Source organism: Electrona antarctica, assembly GCF_951216825.1.
Source record: "Electrona antarctica genome assembly, chromosome: 1".
Taxonomy (NCBI): Eukaryota; Metazoa; Chordata; class Actinopteri; order Myctophiformes; family Myctophidae; genus Electrona; species Electrona antarctica.
The window spans coordinates 54,237,292-54,262,505 of record NC_136806.1 but is presented as its reverse complement, the minus strand read 5'-3'; the positions used below and the strand labels follow the sequence as shown (position 1 = coordinate 54,262,505).

Here is a 25,214-nt window from a genome sequence, read left to right as displayed (position 1 = left end):
CAACCACGGTACTTTATGATGATGTGTCAGACAACATTTGTATTCTTTATTGTGTTTTCACTCAACATTATCTGATGTTTTGGGCCCACGAGCTATACAACTCAGATCGCAGAACTGGCGTTATGAAACGGCATCATTATGTTTCACAACAGCAGGGCGGTACGCCGAGCTCTCGCCCAATTGCATTGCCAGCGGTTGAATCACGTGGTCTTTATTTATGTAATTTACAGTGGCGTTACATGATAGTAACCTATATTGTGGCTTTGACTGGCTCTCAGTAGAAAGTAGGAACATCAGTACGGTCTAGTCTAGACTAGTAGACACACGGGACGAACTTGAACACTGAAGGAAAGGAGAGGACATCTGTGGTCCCCGTCCGTCCGCCCGTGCTGCTTCTGATCCGATCCGCGTGGGGTTGATGGAGTTCGGAGTGACAAGAAAAGCGGCGCACGGATTGAGGGGAGGCTCTATTTCTCCGGTTTATTGCAAAGGGAAGACGTTATTTGATCCAAACCAAAGACTACAATCGGATTGACATAGCGAATCGTTGGCGAATGCATTTGACGGCAAAGCAAAGAGTCAGACTTAAAGGGGGGTATAACAAGCAAGCCTGCATCTGCATACAGTCAGTGAGTTGAGTTGTAGTAAGGCAACAGTGCAATGCTACTATAACCGTGATTAGTGATAGAAACCCCGTCCCGACTGTAATTATTTAAACTCGAGGAAATCCGCAATTACACCCCCCTCAGGCCCTCATTGTGAACATTTGTTTTTAATACGGGGGTGGCCATGGATCTCCTAGAATGCCCCGTCTGTCTGTTCCTGATGTGGGAGCCGGTGACCGTGTCGTGCGGTCACTCCTTTTGCCGTGGGTGCGTGGAGACCTGCTACCTTCCGTCCAAATGTCCGTCGTGCAAGGAACGATTGAGACAGAGAGACACGAGAGCCGCGAAGAATAACGTCTTGCTGATTCGTGTCGTTGAAAAGTGTTTCCCGGACCAGGCTGAGATGAAGGGACGCATCCAAGTGAAGCTGAGAGCCAGCGAGTTCGCCGAAGCTTTACGCATCACGAACGAGGGAATAGACCTAGGTAATGATGATGATGATGTTTGTCTGCAAAAGAACAAAGCACAATATACCGTTTTCTCCGAGTGAGAGAGACAAATCCTTGTGTAACCCCATGACATAATAATAACGCCTGCTGCAGGCTACGTTAACTTGTGTAACATGGAATCCATGCATTTATGCAATGCATCATGCATGCGTACAATTACGCAAGCGACGTCAAAGAGATTTTAGGGGCACATTGATAACACAATAAAGAAAGAAAACGTCTGGAATAGGGTTCGGGTGACCGTTATCTCTTTAACATCTGCAATTACTTTAACAGACCCGCATTCACCAAACCACACTGCTGTAGTGAACATCGAGAGCCTTAGTAGCCTACTGTAGCCTACATTTGGGGTCCCAGTATCTCTACGCACTGCTCAACATTTTGGCAGCTGCCCAGTAAAAGTGGGGCCCCCACTTTGGGGGTGCACCAAAACACTACTCTGCTTTGCAGGACACAGTGAAAATGTGCACCGAATGGAATTAGGCTTTAACAAAATTATGCTAAGTTGCTGATCCAAATATATGAACTCAAATATAAACTCATAATCACTCACTCATGCCGTAGGGATGTTATGGTGGATGCTTGGGCAGTCATATGGATCTCCAGCACTCTCAATGTTCTGCTGTGTGTAGCAGGGTTTGATATAGCTCTGGTCCATAGCCTTCTACTGCTTCTACGATGCTGCCCTGCAGTATAACAGAATCGTAGAAGCAGTAGAAGGCTATGGACCAGAGCTAGGTTTGATAGCTGCAGTCTGCAGCCAGTCCATTCCTGGATGTTGTCCATCCAGGACTTTCTCTGTCTGTCTCATACAACTCACACTCTTATAAACTCATACAACTTGTTATATTATGTTGTTATTATTTAGCAGAAACTCTTAGCCAGTCACTAAGTACTTCCGACTAAGGGCCATGCACATTACAAAATCTTAGCTGCTTTAATGACAATAAATGGGCACTATTACATATTCACAGAATCAGTTGTAGTCACAGTTATGGACAGGAATGTTGGCCCATATTTTATGTAACATCATCACAAATTGAACAATAGTGTTATTTATACTTCAGCTTGTTGAGTGACAAGCATTTTGTTACAAGATCAAATAAGTTACATCATCTATCATGTTTTTCAATGCAGTTAGAGTCCACATAAGTGTAAGCTGTCACAGCAGGGTTTGTGTTATGTAGTTGTATGTGTTATGTATGTTTGCTGCATAGCTATAGGTGCTACACACATGTATGCCATGTAGTTATATAGGTTTGTTACATCATATTTGTATGCTAGGCTAGGTATATGTAATGCTTGCTATAATACAATATAAGTTAGAGTATGTAGTGTCGTTAATAGTTAATACGTAATGCATGCTTTGTAGTTGTAAATGTTATCTATGTTATATATTTGTTATGAGAGTATCCTTACTATAAACCACACACCAAGCACCACGTCCCTGTACATGTGTACTGTACGTCTGTAATCCACGTAACTCGAGAACCGTTCGCCCCGCCGACTCAAATTTGACACACACGTTCCACACCACCACAGGGAGTGCAGTAACCGCGGTGTTGAGTCAGTCAGATACACAGTTGTCCAGAACCACTACAAAAGACTCTGGTCAGGCTCTGCCAGTGGACCTAATGAGCCTAAGTCCCCTCACCTGTAGATTCCATGACGTAACATTGAGACACACTTCATACGCAACACACTTCATATGCGCAGTTGCGCATGCAAAAAGTGAATGGCAAATTGAGTGGCAAAAGGAATTCAACGTTGTTTAATTGCAATCCGATAGGAGGGAGAGAGGTGGTGGAGTTAGCTGTGTTAGGGTCCAATGGAGTTAAGAGGTTTTGTCCGAAGCACTTTTTAATACTTTTCATTGGTTCAATATTTTCTAAACAACACACAGACGTAAAGGGTTCAATAGCACTGATGTATGCCTATGCAAAAAAATAAAAAAAATTAAATAAAGAGTTAGGTGGTTTCCTCCCGACAGCAACGTATGCTAGATTTCTAGTGTGCACTGTTATACATGCTACCTAGTTCTATAATAATTATGAAATTATATCTATATGTGATATATGTATGCTTACTATGCAAGTTAATTGTATGCTACTCTATTATGTACTGTAGAACGCCTACTAATTCTCTCTTTTCCATGTCTGTTCTTTAGTTCCAGATGATTTAAGTTTGAAGGTATTTAGAACAGAAGCCAATTTGGGATTGAGACTTTACTCCGATGCGCTGACTGACCTAGATCACCTCTGTTGCCTTCGCCCTAATTGGACTGAGGTGAGAGACAGGACTGTGTGCGTGCGTGCGTGCGTTCGTGCGTGCGTGCGTGCGTGCGCGCGTGTGTGTGCGTGTGTGTGTGCGTGTGTGTGTGTGTGTTTGTGTGTGTGTGTGTGTGTGCGTGTGTGTGTGTGTGCGTGTGTGCGTGCGACGTGGAATGGAATTCTTTTTCAGCAGTTCTCCTAGCTGTTGCATTTTCCAGTTTTGTAACTGTGACACAACCACAGAAATAGGACGTATACTTCTTTCCTCCTATGTATGTCACGTTATGTAATTTATGCCAAGTTATGTCATTCAGGAAGTTATGCAAAGAGCTACTTATAAGCTATGTGAATCGTTCCGTGGCTGTGGGTGGTTGGCTGCCATTACAGCAGTAGACCATAATGTTGTAATGTTTAGTGCCATATGTTCATCATATACGTTTTATGACTGTTTTACTTTTAGTCAACTTAAACAGTCAATGTGCATTGTTCAAGGTTGTCGTTCTAGAAGTCTTCTCTTTGAATTGACATGCGCTGTCGACAGGTAATCGTATTATGCAACTGGCAGCCCTATCTAGACTTGAATCTGATTGATTTGATCAAGTCTGATCGTATGATCATATGATGTGTAGCCTACTGCTCACCGAAATGAGCAGATCTACAAGCTCACACCGCGTCGCACACAGTGCATTCTGAGCATGTAGATCTGCTATTGTTGGAGAGTAACACCGTTGGGCGACCAGAGTATAAATGAAGCATTACTCACTCCTATGTTACGTCTTTATCACAGCAAGCTGTTCAGATAGGTTTGACAATGTCTGAATATGCAAATCTGATCTGATCACTTGCAAATAAATAACAGTGTAGACAGTCAATTTACAATTTAGGCATTTAGCAGACGCTTAATCCAGAGCGATTTACAGTAAGCAACACATCAAATATATAAAAAAGTCATAAAGAATCATAAGGAAGCTAAGAGCCTAGCATCTGTCTCACAGTAGAAAATCTGTACAGTAAAGCTATGAGTATACACTATAGAGTGCTATGTCTACGTAACATGATATCTAAATTACATAAGTCTAGCCTTTGCATACGCCTGTCGGCGAGGCTAGTACAAGTGCTACGGCAAGTGCGACGGACTAAGATGGAGTCTGAAGAGGTGGGTTTTCAGACTATGGCGGAGGATTGGGAGTGAGTCTGTAGTTCTGATTGCAATTGGAAGTTCATTCAATAGTTTTGGAGCCAGAAGGGAGAAGAGTCTGGGACGTGTGGAGCGTTGTCCCGGCTGTTTGAGTGAATTTCAGTCCTATAGATCAGGAGTTCCCAAACCTTTTCAGTTCCAGACCCAAAAGAGAAATGGGCTGCGATACCCAAACTTAAAAAATACTTTAAAAATGAATCACTTAAGCCCTATTTAAAAACGAGTACAATCTACAAGCTCACAGTAGATCTCCCATTTTCAGTATATGTATATATTTTTTGAATAATAAAATAATATATATATATTTACTAGCGACCCATGAAAATGCGTCTTGACCCACTCTTTGGGAAACACTTCTGTATCGTATAAAAAATAATAATAGAAAAAAAAAACGAATAGGATTCACAACAAAGCCATAATAACTCTTCTCTGTCACTGTGCAGGGCTTGTTTCGTAAAGGGAATGTCCTGCTGGAGATAGGCAGACAGACAGAGGCTCTCATCCACTTCCACCGCTGTCTCAAACTCCAGGCCGACTTTGTTCCTGCCAAGAGCCAGATTAAAAAGGTTTGAGGCCCGTCCACACTCTACACCTCACCCAAACCCTTCAACAAAAACTCATTTCACATACAGTGTCATAGAAACTGAAAATATGCTACCAGATATACATATAGCATACTGTGTTTGCAGTTTCTATTAGAAATGTATATTATTATTATTATTATTATTATTATTATTATTATTATTATTATTATTATTATTATTATTATTATTATTATTATTATTATTATTATTATTATTATTAGTAGTAGTAGTAAGGTTAATTATTTGATAGGAACAGATACAGTGCGAGTGTACATTGATCAATAAACTGAAAACAGCGCACATATTAAAAAATCACACCCGTGTGAACTGAGTGGTGTGGGGTCTTATATAGCCTGATCAGCTGTGGTCTGACGTAATGTCTGACGTAATGAAATCACACCCGGGTGAACTGGGTGACCGTAGCAACCGTGCTCATTTTTTGAGCACAGACAGACAGACAGACAGACAGACAAACAAAGCCAGTCGTAGGAGTGGTTTGCACCACTCAAAAAGAAGGTAAAATAAGCCTTTCTTAGTCCACTTCTCTCCCGGGCGCATCTGTGTTCATTCCTACTAACAACAACATTAAATGTTTAGGGCAGTGGTGCTGACATATTCTGCTGTTGTGAGATTACTACCGTGCATGATTCATTCTGAACTTGGATTTGGTCAGTCTCTTTAGTGGTGAATTTGGCTGCAAATGTCATCTGGGATTATGTTAGTATTGTAGAAGACCTGGCAATGAATGCATTTTGCACAACCCCTTATCTCTATTTTCCGTTAGCATAGTACGAGTGACAGATAAAGTCCATAATGTAGGGTTATCCGAGGACTCTAGTAATAAACAGTGGTGAGAAAAGTACACGATTATTTTACATAAGTAAAAGTACCAATACTGCAATATAGAAATGCTCCATTACAAGTAAACGTCCATAATTCAAAATGTAATTGAGTAAAAGTAAAAAAGTATTGGCAATTTGGCATCAAAATGTACTTAAAGGGATAGTTCATGTTTTTTTTAACTTAAGCTGTATGAAATACTTGCCATTAATATAGTGGTTGCAACTGTATTAATTGATTGCCCGAGTCCTGTGGTGGGAGTTCTGCTCTGGTTTTGGTCAATATTAAGTAGTTCCGGTCATTTTGTGGCGGGCACTGGGGCCACGCAGTAAACGTAAATGAATCCACAAAACTAACGTCATTTGTATTGTTGACCTATTTCTAAAATATTCACGCAACTTTCGTTCAACTTTGACCCCTCTATCACATGGAACTCTTTTTTGGGCGTATGGACACAAAAAAACATAGTTCCATGTGATAGAGGGGTCAAAAATCAACGTATAATGAAAACATAATTTATTGCATGGCAGATCCTGGAGACGGAGGGCATGGCTGTGCCCGAGGAAGTGCCGCGTATTCTGCAGGTGGTTACTGACTATCTGAAAGAGCCGTGCCCCATCACCAGCCTCAGCGGCTCCCAGGGTCCAGCGCACCCAGAGGCCCACAGCGCCATCACCAGCCTCAGCGGCTCCCAGGGTCCAGCGCACCCGGAGGCCCACAGCGCCATCACCAGCCTCAGCGGCTCCCAGGGTCCAGCGCACCCGGAGGCCAACAGCGCGCCACCACCGGCGGAGGAGAGAGAAGGCGACGGTGTCAGAGAGGTAGAGGGCCTCCCTCACACAAGAGACAGAACAGAACGCGTGTTCTGGGGGGAGAGAGGGGGGGGCGGAACAGCTCGCAATTCATTTTCAATGGGAGTCACGTGGTTTTGACCAGTGGTTTGATCATGCTCGTAGAAGGCAGTACCACGTCATGGTACCAAAAGCATTGTGACGTGCACGCGCAGGTAAACGGAACGGAATGGTGCACGTGTGTGCACCCCCTAGATTCAAGAGAAGACGCACCTAACCTCGGGTCACGAGACTTACCAAGACGCACCAAGTACCCAGTGCTGAGTGGTCTCTATAGGTTTACTCCCACCCATTTTACTACTTTGCATAACAACAGCTATAACTGTTACCTGAGCGCACATACATACACATTCTCATACACGGTAAGCAACACTTACTGGGGCTGCACCATCAAAGAACAGATTAATTCGTCCAAAGCAAACTTTTTTAGTTTTGCTACTGTGCAGTAAAGAAGTTTGTCTGATTATTTTAAGTCCACTTTTGTGTTTGTGTCTAAAACTTTCATACAATATTTAACAATATAGGCTTAGGCCATCAGCTGTTCTGTGTGCATGCCGCGATGCGCACATGTAGGCGCGCGAGTGCACGTGCATGCGTCTGTGTGCGCGTGACGTTCCGTGGTACAGAAAAATAGAAATCACCATTACACCACTGGTTTTGACGAAACAGCCTTGCTTGATGGCTCTGCTCTGCCCTCCTTCGCCCCATGGAGCAGAGCTGTTCTGTCAAAACCTTGACTCCCATTGAAAATGAATTTGGAGCTGCTCTGCCCCCCTCTCCCCCTAGAACAGAGACAGAACAGTCGTTTAACCATCACTTAACCTGTTAAAAAATAAACAACTGTATTTGTAGTACGTCCTAAATCACACAAGTGACAATTCATCACAAATGGCATGCTGTCTTTGGGAGCATTTCTTGTTTTGGTGTGTTTCCTGTTTTTGGGGGGCATTTATTTCAGTCATGTTCTGTCTTCAGGGCTCCAGGGTGAAGCAGGCCTCAAGCACAGAGTGCTGCCTCAGCCTCTGCCAAGCTGTGTCCTTCCTCCCCACTGCTGAGGAAGATGAAGAGCTGATGAAGGTGGACATACACGAGAGGGGTACACACACACACGCACGCACGCACGCACGCACGCACACACACACACACACACACACACACACACACACACCTCTGTATACTGCTGTATACTGCACACCTATGGTGCTGCTATAGACAAAGCAGCATCAGAAGACTCACAGTGGCCTATAATGATTGTATGAGGCTGCTGTTGAGAGTGCCAAGAAGCTCCAGTGCTAGCCAGATGTTTGTTAGTGTCGGAGTACCTACCTGCTCTGCTGTACTACGTAACCTTATGTACAGATTCATGTGTAGGGCATCTGAGTCAATAAACGACATCATTGCTGTAATAACGGACCCTACACGCAGTTCACTCAGGTTCTCATCGAGACTGTGGAACCACTGGCGCACATGTCTGTATGTCAGAAACTGAACAGTGTGGGATATGTGCATATATGTACCTTTTTATTTATTTAAATTTTTGTATTTACTGTTATATTGTATTGTTTGTGATATGGATCCTCCTGGGTCTGAAATAAAGATTGATTGATTAACACACACACACACACACACACACACACACACACACACACACACACACACACACACACACACACACACAAGTTCTCAGCGGGCCTGAAAATGTCGGGTCGGGTTCGGGCAGAAACTCTAACACACGCACGCACTGTAAAGCAAAGCAAAGCAAAGTTCTTTGTTTACCCAGGGTAAGTGGACTAAGCTCGAGATGCTTGTTTACAGCCACGCCCTGCTCATAGAACATTTCATGGTTGGGGTTCAATGCCTTGCTCAAGGGCACTTCAGCGGTGGTAATTTTTAACGTGTCGGTCCGGGGATTCGAACTGGCGACCTTCCGGTATCAAGACCGCTCCGCAAACCGTTCGGCCACCGCTGCCTCTTAAACAATTGAGTACTTTTTCCACCATTGGTTAAAGGGTTTGCTCTCCTCACCTCCAGGTCAAAACAGAGGGAGCTCCCTGGCTGTTCTCACCGGCTCCGACTTCGAGTGTCCTCTGTGCATCAGGTCTGTATAAAGAGAGTTCAGTCAGACAACTCTTAGAATGAATTTAGAATATATATGTATTGAGCATAATGAGCATGATATATGAACCTTTATTGAGAAAAGGATATCCCCTTGAGATGTATCATCTTGTTTTCGAGGGGGTCCAACAACATACAGCAAACAATACAACAATACAACAAATACATTCATGCATACATAAACAAGGACAAAACAAACAACAAAGCTCTCCTAAAACTAGTGAAATGTAGTGAAATGGAACTGTGAGGGTGAATTCGGAGTTAAAGTCCTGTGACGGTCCATTTGGAGCCCCCTCAAGGAACCCTGATGGTCCATGGACCCCACCAAATTTTTTTTCTAATCAATACTCGATGACCATAGTTGGGACTGGCAAAAGGGCATTTCTGTGTGGAGTTTGCATGTTCTCCCTGTGTACTCTAGGGTAGGTACAAAAAATATGCAGTAATCTATACTGCCTCCCCTTGGCCAGCCGGGGCGCCTGCTGGAGGGGAGGGAACTGGTTGGAATAACGTGTTCCTTTCCGAGCACTACGCCCAACCAGGGAACCCCCCCCCCTGTCAGGTGAAAAGAAGCTGCTTGGACGTCCCATGCATTGATGGAAACAGGAGGTTGGCAGCGGGAGTGTAGCGCCCAGGATTAGTCAAATGAGTTACAAAAATCGTCGGATAAAAAGTTACAAAAAAAACTTGATGACCGTTGCAGTAACAACACCATGTATCATCCTGCACCTCTCTCTGTTACTGCTGTTGGTTAATGCTCAGAGGACACACACGCACGCAGCTGCTCGCAATTTAGGATTGCACAAAAAAGCTGTGTGGCGCATGCAGGTGCAGCATGCAGGCTGCCAAACGGTGCCACGTCATTATCCCGACCTCTCAATATTCCGACTTCCCATAATTCCGAACTAACACTATCCCAAAACCTAACTTACGTCTTAACCGGCCACGTAGGTCGCTAACCCTAACCTCAGTCTTAACCGGCCACGTAGGTCGCTAACCCTAACCTCAGTCTTAACCGGCCACGTAGGTCGCTAACCCTAACCTCAGTCTTAACCGGCAACGTAGATCGCTAACCCTAGGTTAGCGACCTGTTAGTCTGACATATTAGGTCAGACTAACAGGTCATCCTGTTTGTCTGATGCTACAGCACAAATAAATGGAACTTGTAGCAGAACTAATGATTGATTGCCTCTGCTTTTTTCTGAAGGTTGTTCTATGAGCCCGTTACCACTCCCTGTGGCCACACCTTCTGTAAAAACTGCATCGAAAGGAGCCTGGACCACAACCTTCGCTGTCCCCTCTGCAAACAGCCCCTACAAGAGGTAATTGATTTACACAATGAAAATCTCCAGTTATTAGCATCATTTTGTGGTGTTGAATAGTTGCTGTTGCTGCAAAGCATCATCATCATCATCATCATCATCATCATCATGATGATGATGATGATGATGATGATGATGAAACATTATTATGTTTTTGTATTTCTTTCCCCTCGTTGTTTTCAGTTCCTGAAGAACAGAAAGTACAACCCGACAGTGGCGCTCCAGGACATGATGATGCGACTCTTCCCCTCCCAGCTGGCAGAGAGGAAACACATCCATGAGGCTGAGATGGCTGAGCTCTCTGAGTAAGCACCTAGCAGTCAAACATCAACACATTCACACAGCAGTGTTGATTTTGTCGACTAATATTATGGCTACCTTAGTTTTTTCACTGACAAAGACTAAATGGAAACTAAATGAAAAGTAAGCCATGATGACTAAAACTAAGACTAAAGACAATTTCGTCAACAAAAGAGATCCAGTAGGCTATAAGTCATTTTACACTTGGTTGCATGCTGAAAATTGCCGATCTACAAGTTCACAACTGTGAGCCCGCCAATTTTAGTCGATTTAAATCAACTGTAGATTTAGTCGACTAAAATCTTATGATATTTAGTCGACTAAAACTAAGACATTCCAGGTGACTAAAATGTGACTGAAACTACAGTAAACTATTGCTATTAAGCGACTAGGGGCTCCATTTCCGTTACCGCTAAACCCCTTATCCCTAAACTTCTTTGCCTTTTTTTTACTATTTTGCAAAACATTTTTGAATAGTTCAACTAGCCAATCTACATTGACATGTTGTGAGCTTGTAGACTGGCCATTTTAACTATTCAAAAACGTCTGAATGCTGACATCAGACATACAGAATGTAAACACGTTCTTCCAATGACTCTTTCACTAGTCGGAATAAACACACCATTGGGAGGTTAAAGGGATTTATTGACAGTGAGGAAATGGAGGGATGGAGGAAGGATGAATGAATGCAGATGTGTAGGTTCCGGGGGGGTCGCCGACCCTGGAGTCTTTGGGGAGGAGGTCGTATGGCACTAGTCGTGTGGCGTTCGTCGTAAGGCGTTCGTCTTACGGTGCGCATGGACGAAATCCCCCAGCAGGAACCTGAGAAGGAGAGGAGAGAGTTTTGTTTTTAATCGTTTGATCCACTTTTGGCAAGGTGAATGTAGTGGTTCTAGTGCCGGAAAAGCTCCTTTGGGGGGAGCGGGGAGAGAAGCTGCTGTGGAGGTGAAGGGGTGGGGGTGGGTTGCGAGAAGCCTGTGGGAAGGCGGCTAGTGTGCGACGCAGCGAGGCGGAAACATGGAGGATTCTGGGTGGTACTGGGCAGGTATAAATGGGGACAGGTAGATTGACGTGGAGGGCGGAGAGTGGCATGAAGGCAGGGCCAATGTGCGTTTCTCCGCCTCCTGAACATCTATTGTTCCAACTCCATTTCACTAGTCGGAATAAACACACCATTGGGAGGTTAAAGGGATTTATTGACAGTGAGGAAATGGAGGGATGGAGGAAGGATGAATGAATGCAGATGTGTAGGTTCCGGGGGGGTCGCCGACCCTGGAGTCTTTGGGGAGGAGGTCGTATGGCACTAGTCGTGTGGCGTTCGTCGTAAGGCGTTCGTCTTACGGTGCGCATGGACGAAATCCCCAAAAGGAGAAACAGGGAGCGACTACTAATTAAGGGAAAGCCGTTCTAAGGCTGGGGATGATGGCAGATCTGGTGCGGACGTTGTTTATCCCCAAAAGGGACGAGCAAGGTCTAGAACAGGGGATGGGATTAAGGAAGGAAGGCGGATCGAGCGTGGGGGAAGGGTCTGGCTGAATCTCCTGGGGCAGGCACTCTCGGGGCTGCCCTGGTCCGGCCGTGGAGAGAGAGGGGGGGGACGGGGGAGGGGGGCGGAGGGGAGTTGGGCGGGGCGGCCGCCGGACTAGCTGTGAAGACAGAGAAGGAGAGGAAACGCTGGGGAGTGCCAGCGTAGAGGGGACACTGGGGAGAGCCAGCGTAGGGTAGGAGGGGGCAGGGTGAAGGCGGGCAGAGCCTGGGGGAAGGCGGGCAGAGCCTGGGGGAAGGCGGGCAGAGCCTGAGGGAAGGCGGGCAGAGCCTGGGGGAAGGCGGGCAGAGCCTGGGGGGGATGGAGGGACGTAAGAGGAGGACAGGAGAGAACAGAGGGGGGGTTGGGCGGAGCCACGCGATGCCGCCGCTGGGTGTCTTCTTCTTCTGTCATAAGCCCTTGGCTTCGACGTTCAGCTCCGTTCGCGGCGAGCCCGTCCGGCGGGTGTGATCCGCTGGCGCTGGGTGTCTCCTTCTCTTCTTCTGTCGTAAGCCCTTGGCTTGGCAACCCGTCCGGCGGGTGTGGTCCACTGGGTGTGGCAGCGGGGTTTGGCAGGGTGGCTGGCCCGAGGAGGAAGGGAAAAGGAAGAGAAGGCGGAGCCTGAGGAGCGCCGGTGGTCAGGTTGTCCACGATTGCGCTAAAGGTTGGAGGGACGGAGGAAATTTGAGTGGGATGTAGGGAGAGGTGGGCGGGGCCAAGGGCCTGGGAGAAGGCGGGCAGAGCCTGGTGGAAGGCGGGCAGAGCCTGGTGGAAGGCGGGCAGAGCCTGGTGGAAGGCGGGCAGAGCCTGGTGGAAGGCGGGCAGAGCCTGGGGCACGTAGCATGTACATGCATGCACCCAAGCTGAGTACATGCTGAGTACATGCTACGTGGGGAGGGGGACGGGAGGGAACGGAGGGGGGGGGTGGGCGGGGCCAATTGCCTGGGGGAAGGCGGGCAGAGCCTGGTGGAAGGCGGGCAGAGCCTGGTGGAAGGCGGGCAGAGCCTTGGGGAAAGGCGGGCAGAGCCTGGGGCACGTAGCATGTACATGCATGCACCCAAGCTGAGTACATGCTGAGTACATGCCACGTGGGGAGGGGGACGGGAGAGAACGGACGGGGGGCGGGCGGGGCAAAAGCATGGGGGGTACATGCTGAGTACGAGCATGTACATGCATGTACTCAAGCTGAGTACATGCTGAGTACATGCTGAGCACATGCTACGTGGGGAGGAGGACAGGAGAGAACAGAGGGGGGGGGTTGGGCGGAGCCACACGATGCCGTCGCCGGTTGTCTTCTTCTTCTGTCGTAAGCCCTTGGCCTCGACCTTCAGCTCCGTTCGCGGCGAGCCCGTCCGGTGGGTGTGGTCCGCTGGCGCTGGGTGTCTCCTTCTCTTCTTCTGTCGTAAGCCCTTGGCTTGGCAAGCCCGACCGGCGGGTGTGGTCCACTGGGTGTGGCAGCGGGGTTTGGCAGGGTGGCTGGCCCGAGGAGGAAGGGAAAGGAAGAGAAGGCGGAGCCTGAGGAGCGCCGGAGGAAGTTTGAGTGGGATGTAGGGATGGGGGAGGTGGGCGGGGCCAACGCATGGGCAGTACATGCGGAGTACGTGCGTGTACGTGCGTGTACTCAAGCCGAGTACGTGCTGAGTACATGCTGAGTACATGCTGAGTACGTGGTGAGGGGGACGGGGGAGAACGGAGGAGAGGTGGGCGGGGCCAACGCAGGGGAGTACGTGCTGAGTACGAGCTGGGTACATGCTGAGTACGAGCTGAGTACGAACTGAGTACGAGCTGAGTACATGCTGAGTACGAGCTGAGTACGAGCTGAGTACAAGCTGAGTACGAGCTGAGTACGAGCTGAGTACATGCTGAGTACGAGCTGAGTATGAGCTGAGAGAAAGAGGGGGGACGGGGGGAGCATGGCTATCTGACGGACAAAAGGGCTGAAAGAAAGGCTGAGGCCTGAATGAAAGACTGCAATGAAGCCTGGCTACAGGGAAAGCACTGTGAAAGTGCAATCCGTTAACATTAATGAAATGCTGCGTGTAAGCATGGCCGCAGGGAAATGCACTATGAAGTGCAATCCGTTAGCTGGCTTTCAGCGACCCCGTGTGGTTTCAGCAAGAACTGCTCCTAGTTGCAGCTGTCACGGAGTGATGACGTCACAGCTGCGTCAGGTTGTGAAACTTCGGGCATGAAAGGAAACCCTGGGCTACGCTGTGGCTTAATGAAGGACAGTTGAATGAAAAACTTAGCTTTGTGAATTGTTGCGGTGGTGTGGCGGATGGATCATTCTGCTTGGCTCGAACAGCGTGACTCTGGACATGTGGGAGACGTCATCTGATCGGCGAGGGTCCCGTGTCGTGGCGGTGTGCCGGTTTCGAAAGTTGGGGCGGGAGGCGTCTGTCTGTGTGTCCGCAACAAACGTGTTGGTGAGCCTGGGTGGCGTTGGAAGTACAGAACCGGGAACGGGAGCGCTGGCGAACGGGGGGCGAAGTTGGAAGCCGTGGATGGAGGATGTTGTTGTTGCTGGAGGGTGGAGGACGGGGACGCCGTGGCTATATGGCGGCGGGAGTTATGACGAACGAAGGAGGTAGAATGCTGGTTCCGTGGACGACGGTAAGTAAGAAATGGTATTAATTGAAATTGCGAGAAGCCTGTGGGAAGGCGGCTAGTGTGCGACGCAGCGAGGCGGGCGGAAACATGGAGGATTCTGGGTGGTACTGGGCAGGTATAAATGGGGACAGGTAGATTGACGTGGAGGGCGGAGAGTGGCATGAAGGCAGGGCCAATGTGCGTTTCTCCGCCTCCTGAACATCTATTGTTCCAACTCCATTAAAAACACGATGATGATATATATGGTCATCATCGTGATGTTGTCCCGATCCGGTCACGTGATTGGAAATCGGCAAGGATCGCGACATTTTCAAATGATCGGAATCGGATCGGGAGCAACTCTAGTATCGATATTATATCCATATCATGATATTAGACTGGATATTGTCTGTGATTTGGGATATTGTACTATTGTGATATGGCATAAGTGTTCTATATAAATATAAATATTGGATCTGTAAAAATCGGTATCGGCAGATACTCAAAATCAAATGATCGGAATCGGATCGGGAACAAAAAACAAAAACAAAAAAGCATAATACATAATAAGAAACACTGTATATTGACCCCTGGTGTTGTTTTGTCCTTCTCTCTCTTGGCAGTCTTACCAAGGACATCCCTATCTTTGTCTGCACGATGGCCTACCCTGGGGTGCCCTGCCCGCTGCACGTCTTTGAGCCCCGCTACCGGCTCATGATGCGCCGCTGTATGGAGACGGGTACCAAGAAGTTTGGCATGTGCAGTTATGAGCTTGGCAAAGGGTACGACACTGAAATAGTGTGCTGTCGATTAGAGCCAGACCCATACTTTGTATATATCTATTGACCGTATGCAGACCGCGGCAACTAGCCGCAATTTGCCATTGACAGCCCATACATCCAAACAGAAAAGTCCTATCTGATTGTATAAACAACGTCAAACTCATACCCACATTGCAGCTGTACTAAAAGCTTGAATTATCCTCTTTCTCTCTGCAAATGCTGGAGTTTGGGAGTGCTCGTTGGATATCACTCAACGGCCCCTGCGTACCACCCGTTTAGAATTTGCACATAATGCAAGAGGCAGCAGGACGTTGCTTTGCTGACAGTTGATCGCTTCCAAACTCTGACACTGAATTTCTTGACAGAAAGTAGCTCATAACATGTCTATGGTGGATTCTTTGCGGATAGAAAGAGGATAATTCAAGCTTTTCGTACAGCTGCAATGTTGGTGAGTTTGACCCATTTTGGGCGGGAACCCCTTTTGGTGTTAGCATTATGTTATGCTTTAGCTATTGAAAAATAGCAGATCTACAAGCTCATAGCGCGCCACCGAGTGGCGCGCTACGAGCTTGTAGGTCTGCTATTTTAAAAAAATCAAAGAACGACTGACATAGAAACATAGCTTTTTCAGAAAACTGTCAGGATGTAGAAGACATTTCTAGAATCTGATCTTAGGCCTAAATGGGTTAATACAATCAGACTTTTCTGTTTGGATGTATGGGCTGTCAATGGCAAATTGCGGCTAGTTGCCACTCTGCCACTAATGTAATGGCAAGATGGCCACGGTCTGCATAATAACAATCCAGGGCATTTTCTTGCTGTACTGTGAGCGTCCACGTCTCAGCCCCGAACAGTAGTACTGAGCCACAAACAGCCACACCTCTTGAGGTCATCTCCCAACTCAGATGTCCACACTCTCCTCATCCCATACTACAAGGCACTCCGGCACACCTTCAGATCCTGTGCCGTAGAGATGCATGACTACCACGAGCACCAGTAGCAATGTTCTGTCCTCATGTGTAGAATGAGGGCCACCATGTCACCAAATTGGATGACTTTTACGTAACGTAAGCGTATGACACAGATGCTGTCATTTAGCAACCATAGGCCACTTGTTCAGCAGTAGCTGCCATTAGTGTTGTGAGGTCAAAATTGACACTTTAAAGGGGAATACCACTAATTTTCAACATTTTACTAGGATTGTGAATCACATCTTGATGATGTCATCAAGATGTGATTCACAATGTTAATGATTTTTTTCAGACCTCCAGTTCTAGGAAACACAGAATGGGGGGACTTTTTATTATTTCCACACAACAGCTCTAAGGTATATTAATGACTTATATATATATTTAACTTATACTGCCACCATGTGGACAAACTGAGCACACTATTCAAGGTGAACTTCTGTGTAGAAACTAAAGGAAGTCTCTGTTTTGTTTATGTTTTTTAAACAAGAAAAGTAAAAAAAACAACATAATAAACGTTCACTTTTTTAATTATGACCTTTTGACTCTACAATGGACACCCCTGCTGATATTCAGGAGTGGCATTCCCCACCCCCAATTGTCCTGTAGTGTGAGCAAGAGAGAAAGAGAGCTAGCATCATTAGCAGCTGTGGTTCTATAGGTGCTGCCACACTATCGAAAGAGCTGCGCACGTTCTCGGCTGCGCGCAGCTTAAATTCCGTTTCCGAGTTTTTAGACAGCTGGTGGATGGAAAAGAAGCTCCACCTCCGCGGACTTTTTGCGCGACGGCCAGATTCCCGGAAACGCTCTCCTCCACGCAAAAAGTCCGCGGAGGTGGAGCTTCTTTTCCATCCACCAGCTGTCTAAAAACTCAGAATTTAAGCTGCGCGCAGCTTAAGAAGTGCGCAGCTTAAGACCGTTTTGCGCTAAGGTGTGGAGACGGTGACTCTCCTTCATCTTGATCTCTGGGTCTGGGGAGATCATTATGTCTGGCTGGTACTTGTGCTGAAGATGCTTAATCTATCGTTGCTAGGTTACTAGATCACTGACCTCAGCTCTGGCTGTTTTCGTGTTTTCTCTCAGCCTGATGAGAGACCTTTAGATGCAGTAACATCTACTGAGCAGAGACACTCTCCTTCGCCACATATTATATCCTTTTTTCTTTCAAATATATTTTTGGGGATTTTTGCCTTCATTGATAGATTGTTGTTGTTGACAGGAAACGAGGAGAGAGATGGACACACACACACACACACACACACACACACACACACACACACACACACACACACACACACACATGTGCAGCAAAGGTTGTCGGGATCGGGACTCGAACCCAGGACACGCTGCCAGGATATTATTATATCATATACATATTATATCCTACCAGGACGTTATACTTGCATTCACTTAGTATCCTTGTCATTCTGTCTAACTGGGAGCAGGTTAAACATTATTAGACTACTCTCGACTTTACTAAGGATGTACTAATTAATTAGGTATTTATTTACTTAAGTATTATTTCTATAGACATCTTTAACTTTAAGACACAGCTTAAGACTCACCTTTTTACTCTTGCTTTTAGTTGAGTTTTAAAATATCTGTTCTTATCTTTGTACCACTGCCTTTGCCTGATTTAACACTGCGTTATTGTCCTATTGTTTTAACTGCATGCCTGTTTTAATGCTGTTTTTTCTTGCTTTTGTTTTTATTATCTTTTCTGCTCCGTAAAGCACTTTGAGCTACATTTATGTATGAAAGGTGCTATATAAATAAAGTTTATTATTACAATTATTATTATTTATTCTGTTCTGTGTTGTTCAGATTTGCAGACTATGGCTGCATGCTGGAGATCCTCAGCCTGGAGGTGCTGGCCGATGGGAGGTCCTACGTGGACACGGTGGGGTGTAGTCGCTTCAGGGTGTTGAAGAGAGGACGGAGAGATGGCTACCACACTGCCGACATAGAGTACCTGGAAGACCACAAGGTCAGCATGAAGTAACACAAACAGGGCGGCTATGGCTCAGGAGGTAGAGCAGGTCGTCCAATGACCCGTGGGTCGGCGGTTCAAATCCCGGAAGTGTCTTTGGGCAAGACACTGAACCCCACATTGCCTCCAGTGGTCGCCACCATTGGTGTGTGAATGTGGGAAGTGAGGACACTGGCGTTTGACTGTTCGCCGCTTCACCTCCCAATGTATGAATGAATGGACCATTTTAAAGCGCTTTGAGTAGGCACGTAGTACATAGAAAAGCGCTATAAAAATGCAATCCATTATTAAACAAAATGTTTTAGTTTACAATTATTTTAACGTGCTCAGTGGTGGAAAAGGTACTCAAATGTTGTGTCAATTTTGTGCTTGTCGTCTATCACAGGGGTTCTCAACCCGTGGGTCGCGACCCCTCGGGGGGTCGCCAAATTATTTTAGGGGGTCCCCAAATTATTTCCCGAAAAAAAAAGATTTTTTTTAAAATTTTATTTTCACGATTTTTCAAAAATAGCAGACCTACAAGCTCGTAGCGCGCCACTCGGTGGCGCGCTACGAGCTTGTAGGTCTGCTATTTTTCAATAGCTAAATTATAACAATGCTTAAAACACCAAAAGGGGTTCCCGCCCAAAATGGTTTAAGGTTATTGTAGCAGTCAATTTATATTGGGGGTCGGGAGGGGGCGGGGCGGGGGTCCCGAGACATTGCCAAAGCATTTCCGGGGGTCCCCGGCCAAAAACGTTGAGAACCCCTGGTCTATCATCACTATAGAGTGTTCTGTAACAGGGGTCTCCCTGTGTCTCCAGCTCTTATAAACAGAACATATATTTTCAGGTTGGGACACCAATTCCATCCAAACCTAGCAGCCTGGTAAACCACCCAGTAGTAAATTTCAGTATTTGTATTCAGCAACGCAGTTACTCCTCCACAGCTGCTGTCTGTGATCCAGTGCTGTGGCATGGTCCAATATGAGGAGCAACAGTGACATCTAGTGGCTACTGGCTATCATCAACACTTCTTAATTCAAAAAATGATCTACACAAACATGATGTTGTTGCAGAGGTTGAGTAACATCTTTGGGCTATGTGCTTCTACAGTGTGTACAGGTACAGCCAAACATAGATGCATTTAGGTTCATCATTATAAACCTAAAAAACACCACAAGAATAACTCAATTTCTTGTCCCTGGAACAACATATTTTCAGATGGGAGTCACCGGCCAAATACAGATAATTCTGTGGGTCCCTGACATGACAAAGTTCGAGCACCAGTGCACCACTGATTTTTCAGAAGACCGTCAGGATTTGGAAGACATTTTGTAGAATCTGGTCTCGGTTCTAATCTAATTCCGAATGTCTCCCTCTCGTCTCCAGGCTGACGGTGCAGAGTTGGAGCTGCTGCAACGTCTCCATGACAGTGTGTACCAGCAGGCTCAGGAGTGGTACCAGCACCTCAGCAACCCCATCCGTGAGCACATGAACAGGCAGTACGGGGCCATGCCCGACAGCCAGGAGAATATACAGGTCAGCACCAGAACACTAGACCTTTTGGGGCATATACTGTAGGTTTTATATGAAACGTATTGCATTTGCTTTTAGGGACAACGTCATTGTACATATTTTTGGTATTTTTAACAGGACACTATGGATCCCACCGCAGTTCAATGAAAGCCCCGCTGTGATTGGCCAGTAGTAGCTGTGATTGACACTTTTTTTGCAACTATGCCCAAACCTAACCCTAACCTCAGTAAAACTATGCCTAACCCTAACCCTAAAACTACCTTCAACAAAGATGGTGAAAGCAAACATTCTTGTGCTGTACTTGTCTTATACATACAATTGTATGGTACAAAACACTGAAGTCCTTAAACCAGAATCCTAACCTCAGTAAAACGGTAGATGTAGATGTCTGCTCGGGAGCCAATCAGACACGTTGTAAATAATCAGCTGTTGTACCCGTCTGTCTGTGTCGCTTTTTTTTTATCCATATATGGAGATGTCTGTTTCTGTCTATCTACCCGTGTCCCTGATGTCATCAGTATATGGCCATATGATTGGAATGCCATTCATGGGCAGTCAAACTAGTCAACGGCGGGCACCACGCTCCCTCGAGTCCTGCCCGCTGCACAGGCCGAGTTTGAGGTCGGTTCGGTTCCATTATATGCACATATACGTATGGGCATAGCGGTCGGATCTGTGGCTATATATACACTTTATTTATTTAGCGAATGCAAAGTCCTTTAGCCAAGCGGTTGCCTCCTGGTCTGCTGTATGGAGGGTGATTAATCCTCCTTCCAGTCTTTGGAGAGGGCAAACTTCTATGATGTGCTTCATAGTTTGCTCCTCATCACACGCACACAGTGGGCTTGGGCTACTGCCCCACTTGTGAAGGCTGGCCAAGCAGGGGCCATGTCCAGTCCTGAACCTATTCAGCGTAGACCACTGTCTCCTTGGGAGGGTGGTGCCAGGGACCTGTTGGTTGGGGTCTGACACCAGGTGTTTGTTTGGGATATATACACTAACTAGTCCATACCCATTTTGGGATCCATACCCGTTTGGAGGTTTCGACCCGTCTTATACTGCCGCAGTGGCGTCCTCACTTTATGTCACACAACAACCCCAGGAATACCTTGTCAATACTGTTCAAATTCCAATCAATTGTTCCAGCCACCGTTATAGAGCACCGAAGTCCTGATGTCACTCGCTCATCCCCTGGTTCACGGAAGTCATTTCTCTATGGAGAATAACATGGGGTCATCTTAAAATCGTCTCATATAAGCATTGCTGTCCAAAAATAAACAAACTGTCTCGGCGAAATTGTCGGGAGGTGTCTCTGTATCGTTTACGACCGTCAGTCAATCATATTTGATACAGTGAAAATGTAACTAATTCAGCAGCAGTAACATTAGCGTTTTCTCTCAGTCAGTTGATTCTTCATATCCATATGAGTGAAACGGCCTGGATGATTTTGTTTATTTTTCAAACACAGTTATGTGTTTGAAAAATATATGAGGCGATCTAAAATCCCCCTATGGGGATTACAATGCAAATAAAAAGTACATGAACCAGTCTATCGATATTGACGTCAGACTTTGGTGCTCTATATGATTGGACAAAATCATATTGGACAAGATACGTCATCTGTGGCACACTCGTTATCACTTTCTGTCTATCTCTGACCTTGAAAATCGGATGTAAGTTTGGATGTGAAATTCTGACCAGGACAGGTGGTGGTTCTTGTCATCTCTCGAGTGTTGCGCAATGTCTGATGACATCTCTCTATCAGCCACTTGTATATAGCGGTTGTCCCCCGTGGCACGCTCCTTATGCGATGCTCAGACAATGGCACATCTTCCAGCCAGTGTTGATTTCGTCGACTAAAACAAAGACGAAAAATGTTCGTCGACTACCTTTTTTTCACTGACAAAAACTAAATGGAAACTAAATTAAAACTAAGCTATGGTGACTAAAACTAAGACTAAATATATGGACAATTTCGTCACGAAATAAAAACTAGACTAAAATGTTAGGAAGGGACTAGTGGACAAGAGATCCAGTATAAGTAATTTGACACTTGGTTGCATGCTGAAAATAGCTGATCTACAAGCTCACAACGTGTCGCAGCGTGACGCGTTGTGAGCTTGTAGATCGGCTATTTTCAGCCAAAATAAATTTTAGACGACTAAATCAACTGTAGATTTAGTCGACTAACATCGCATGACATTTAGTCGACTAAAACTAGACTAACACTAAAACATTCCAGGTGACTAAAATGTGACTAAAACTATATGAAAACTATTCAAAAAACTATGACTAAAACTAAAATCAAAATTTTTGCTGCCAAAAAAAAAACACTGCTTCCAGCCAATCAACAGCGGCCAATCACAATTTCCGTCTTCACTTTTCTGTCTGGTCTTTTTTATCCCCACTACTAAAATGATTAGTTTAGAATTTAGATAGATATGTGAGTGACATGCCTACTCTAACTCTAATCAGTTGTTGTATAGAGCGTCGCAGTCCCGCCTCCTACCCTGGACCAGGAAATAAAACCCAATGCATTATTCTCATAGACATTTCTTAAAGTATTTATTTAAAGACGGTTACGCCGCGGACAAAGCCAACTCGAGTCGTGACAACTCATGACAACACAAACAATATTTTGGACCAAACAAATAATTACAAAGAAGAAAAACAACAAAAAAAGTGTTGTAACCTGCCGTTTTTTTCTTCTTTCTAATTATTTGTTTGGTCCAAAATATTGTTTGTGTTGTCATGAGTTGTCACGACTCGAGTTGGCTTTGTCCGCGGCGTAACCGTCTTTAAATAAATACTTTAAGAAATGTCTATGAGAATAATGCATTGGGTTTCATTTCCTGGTCCAGGGTAGGAGGCGGGACTGCGACGCTCTATTGAGTTGTACTTGAAATTTTAAATGTACTGTAATTCTGCAATAAATCAATCAATCAATCAAAACCCTAACCCACAGGCGTCGTCCAATGGCCCAGCTTGGTGCTGGTGGCTTCTCTCTGTCGTCCAGCTGGACCCGGCCTACCAGACCACCGTCCTGTCCCTCAACTCTCTCAAAGATCGCCTTGGACACCTGCGGCTCGTCCTGGAGTATTTCTCCACGTCCCAGAGCTAGACCCCCCACCCCCACACTGCGCTGTGGTCTGTACTAGCACTACTGGACCCCCTCAAGTTTGAAAATATTATCAGAAGATGGATTCTCTTCTAATACTGTGGGGGTGTATGGGTTTGGTAGAGCGGCATTGTTTCTCGAACATTTTCACAGACCCGCGTCTGAATACATTCTGTGCGTAGGAAACCCATAAGAGAAGGTTTGTGCTCTTAAAAAAAGCTTACAGCTGTGAGCTTGTAGATTGGCTTTAGCTGGGGACCCCCTGGAACCCCTTCAAAGACCCCTGGGGGTACCCGGACCCCACTTTGACTGCTGTAGTAGTCCCACTCACTGAGGCACCCTTTCCCACCGGCCCGGCCGGTATCATATTAATTTAGTTATATTAACCATATAAACAATTTAATATAGGTACGGTTTTGCCCACTCAATTCATAATTAATGTTCCGATTTTGGAGCTCTGGCTCATGGACTACCCGGGTGGAAAAGGGGCCTGCCGCCTGACAGTCCCAACATTGACAGAAGATGGAAGCAGTCCTAATTTGGTGGAGTATAATACATGGAGAGAGACTGTCCGGCCAGTGCACAGAAACAAACTGAATGTCTTTATGCACACAGTCTAATTATTCAGATTAATGTTGGATTTTTACTGCTTTAATGTGCATGATTTTAGATGAATTATACAGACTTATTTCCCCAGAAATTGAGTTATTCTTGTGGTGTTTTTTAGGTTTATAATGATGAACATGATGAATGCATCTATGTTTGGCTGTACCTGAACACACTATAGAAGCATAGACCAAAGATGTTTGTCAACCTCTGCAAAAACATCATGTTTGTGTGGATACTTTTTTGAATTAAGAAGTGTTGATGATAGCCAGTAGCCACTAGATGTCACTGTTGTCCTCATATTGGACCATGCCACAGCATCACAGTGGCCAAATCAAACCTTTTCTCTTGTGTATTATACACAAGCCAATGTTTTGGAAATATCAATTAACTCATGATAAAATTCTCAAGACTAACAGTTCCAACTCAATCTTTAAGCATCCTTGACATGAGTACAGTTATCTTCATACTTTGAAGACGTACTTAAGATTAATTATTATTGTTAGGTCTCCATCTCTCTGTGTGTGTGTGTGTGTGTGTGTGTGCGTGCGTGCGTGCGTGCGCGTGCGCGCGCACACACGTGTGTGTTTTGGGGGTAGGAACATTAAAGTGGTGATCTATGATGTCACATTATAAGGGTCTACAGTAAATGAGATGCCCTAATCAGTAGGTTTTGATCCTCGTACTACATTTTCTTCGGTAATGATTTCAGCATCACCAGTCAAACTTGCTAACATGACATGCATTCGTGATTCCATATATTTAATGTATCCCATGAAGACAGTAACTACATTTGGATACATTATTAACCACATGGACCCTTGCATCCCTATCTGTTGAAGATAGCCGCTTTAAGTATAGATCTGCTGTTTTCGGCGAAGATATGTAGAGGGGAAAAGGCGGCAAACTTAGTACAGAGCCCTGGGGGACTTGGATCGAGTTGTTAAGGCCTCCCTGTAACCCCTACAGTACGTTTTAACAGCGGGCGACGGCCAGACACATTTTCCGGAAGTGCATTATTTGTCTATGGGACCCGGCAACTACTGGCGATAGCAGGCGAACAGACGATGGTCGAAAAGTGGGCGGAGGAACGTCGGCTGAAAAGATGAAAATAATTCATCTTTTGGAGCGACATCGTCCGGCGATAGTTTGACCAGCTGGGCAGAGTTCTGTCTACAGTGGTGGGAGAAGTACACAGTTGTTTTACTTAAGTAAAAGTATCAATACTGCAATGTAGAACTACTCCGTTACAAGTAAATGTCCGGAATTCAAAATGTACTTGAGTAATAGTACAAGAGTATTTGCATCAAAATGTACTTAAAGACAGTACCAAAAGTAGAAAGTACTCTCGCGACGCATTGTAAGCTTGTAGATCGGCTATTTTCAAATGGACGAAATGTGTACAGGGCTGAAGTTTTGTAATAATAATCAAAATCTACAAAGTAACTAGTTGTCCGGCAGCCGACTGGCTTCTTTTGCTTAAAGTGGTAAAAATGTATTGGCCTAAAATATTGTCTATATGTAT

At 45.6% G+C, this 25,214-nt stretch overlaps 1 protein-coding gene across 2 annotated transcripts; it reads left to right on the top strand.

The window, feature by feature from the left end:
• Positions 1–335: 335 nt before the first annotated feature.
• On the top strand, positions 336–23,972 carry lonrf4 (LON peptidase N-terminal domain and ring finger 4). Of its 2 annotated transcripts, XR_013789715.1 has the most exons (13): positions 336–1,090; positions 3,282–3,400; positions 5,026–5,148; positions 6,537–6,827; positions 7,833–7,953; positions 8,889–8,955; positions 10,180–10,294; positions 10,478–10,599; positions 15,332–15,490; positions 18,283–18,445; positions 19,819–19,968; positions 22,931–23,242; positions 23,303–23,972. XR_013789715.1 is itself a non-coding variant. In XM_079497943.1 (12 exons), the coding sequence occupies exons 1-12, from the start codon at positions 790–792 to the stop codon at positions 23,084–23,086; spliced, it is 1,887 nt and encodes a 628-aa protein (XP_079354069.1). In that variant the 5' UTR covers positions 336–789; the 3' UTR covers positions 23,087–23,267. The 2 variants fall into 2 exon arrangements, 1 of the variants encoding a protein (XP_079354069.1); XM_079497943.1 differs by lacking the exon at positions 23,303–23,972 and having other exon boundaries at positions 22,931–23,267.
• Positions 23,973–25,214: the final 1,242 nt, after the last annotated feature.

Excerpts from the sequence above, each read along its gene's own strand:
- lonrf4 (XM_079497943.1), top strand. The coding sequence starts at position 790 with ATGGATCTCCTAGAATGCCCCGTCTGTCTGTTCCTGATGTGGGAGCCG. Across the intron at positions 7,954-8,888 it reads GGTGGACATACACGAGAGGG|GTCAAAACAGAGGGAGCTCC; the intron begins GTACACACACAC and ends CCTCACCTCCAG. Across the intron at positions 8,956-10,179 it reads GAGTGTCCTCTGTGCATCAG|GTTGTTCTATGAGCCCGTTA; the intron begins GTCTGTATAAAG and ends TTTTTTCTGAAG.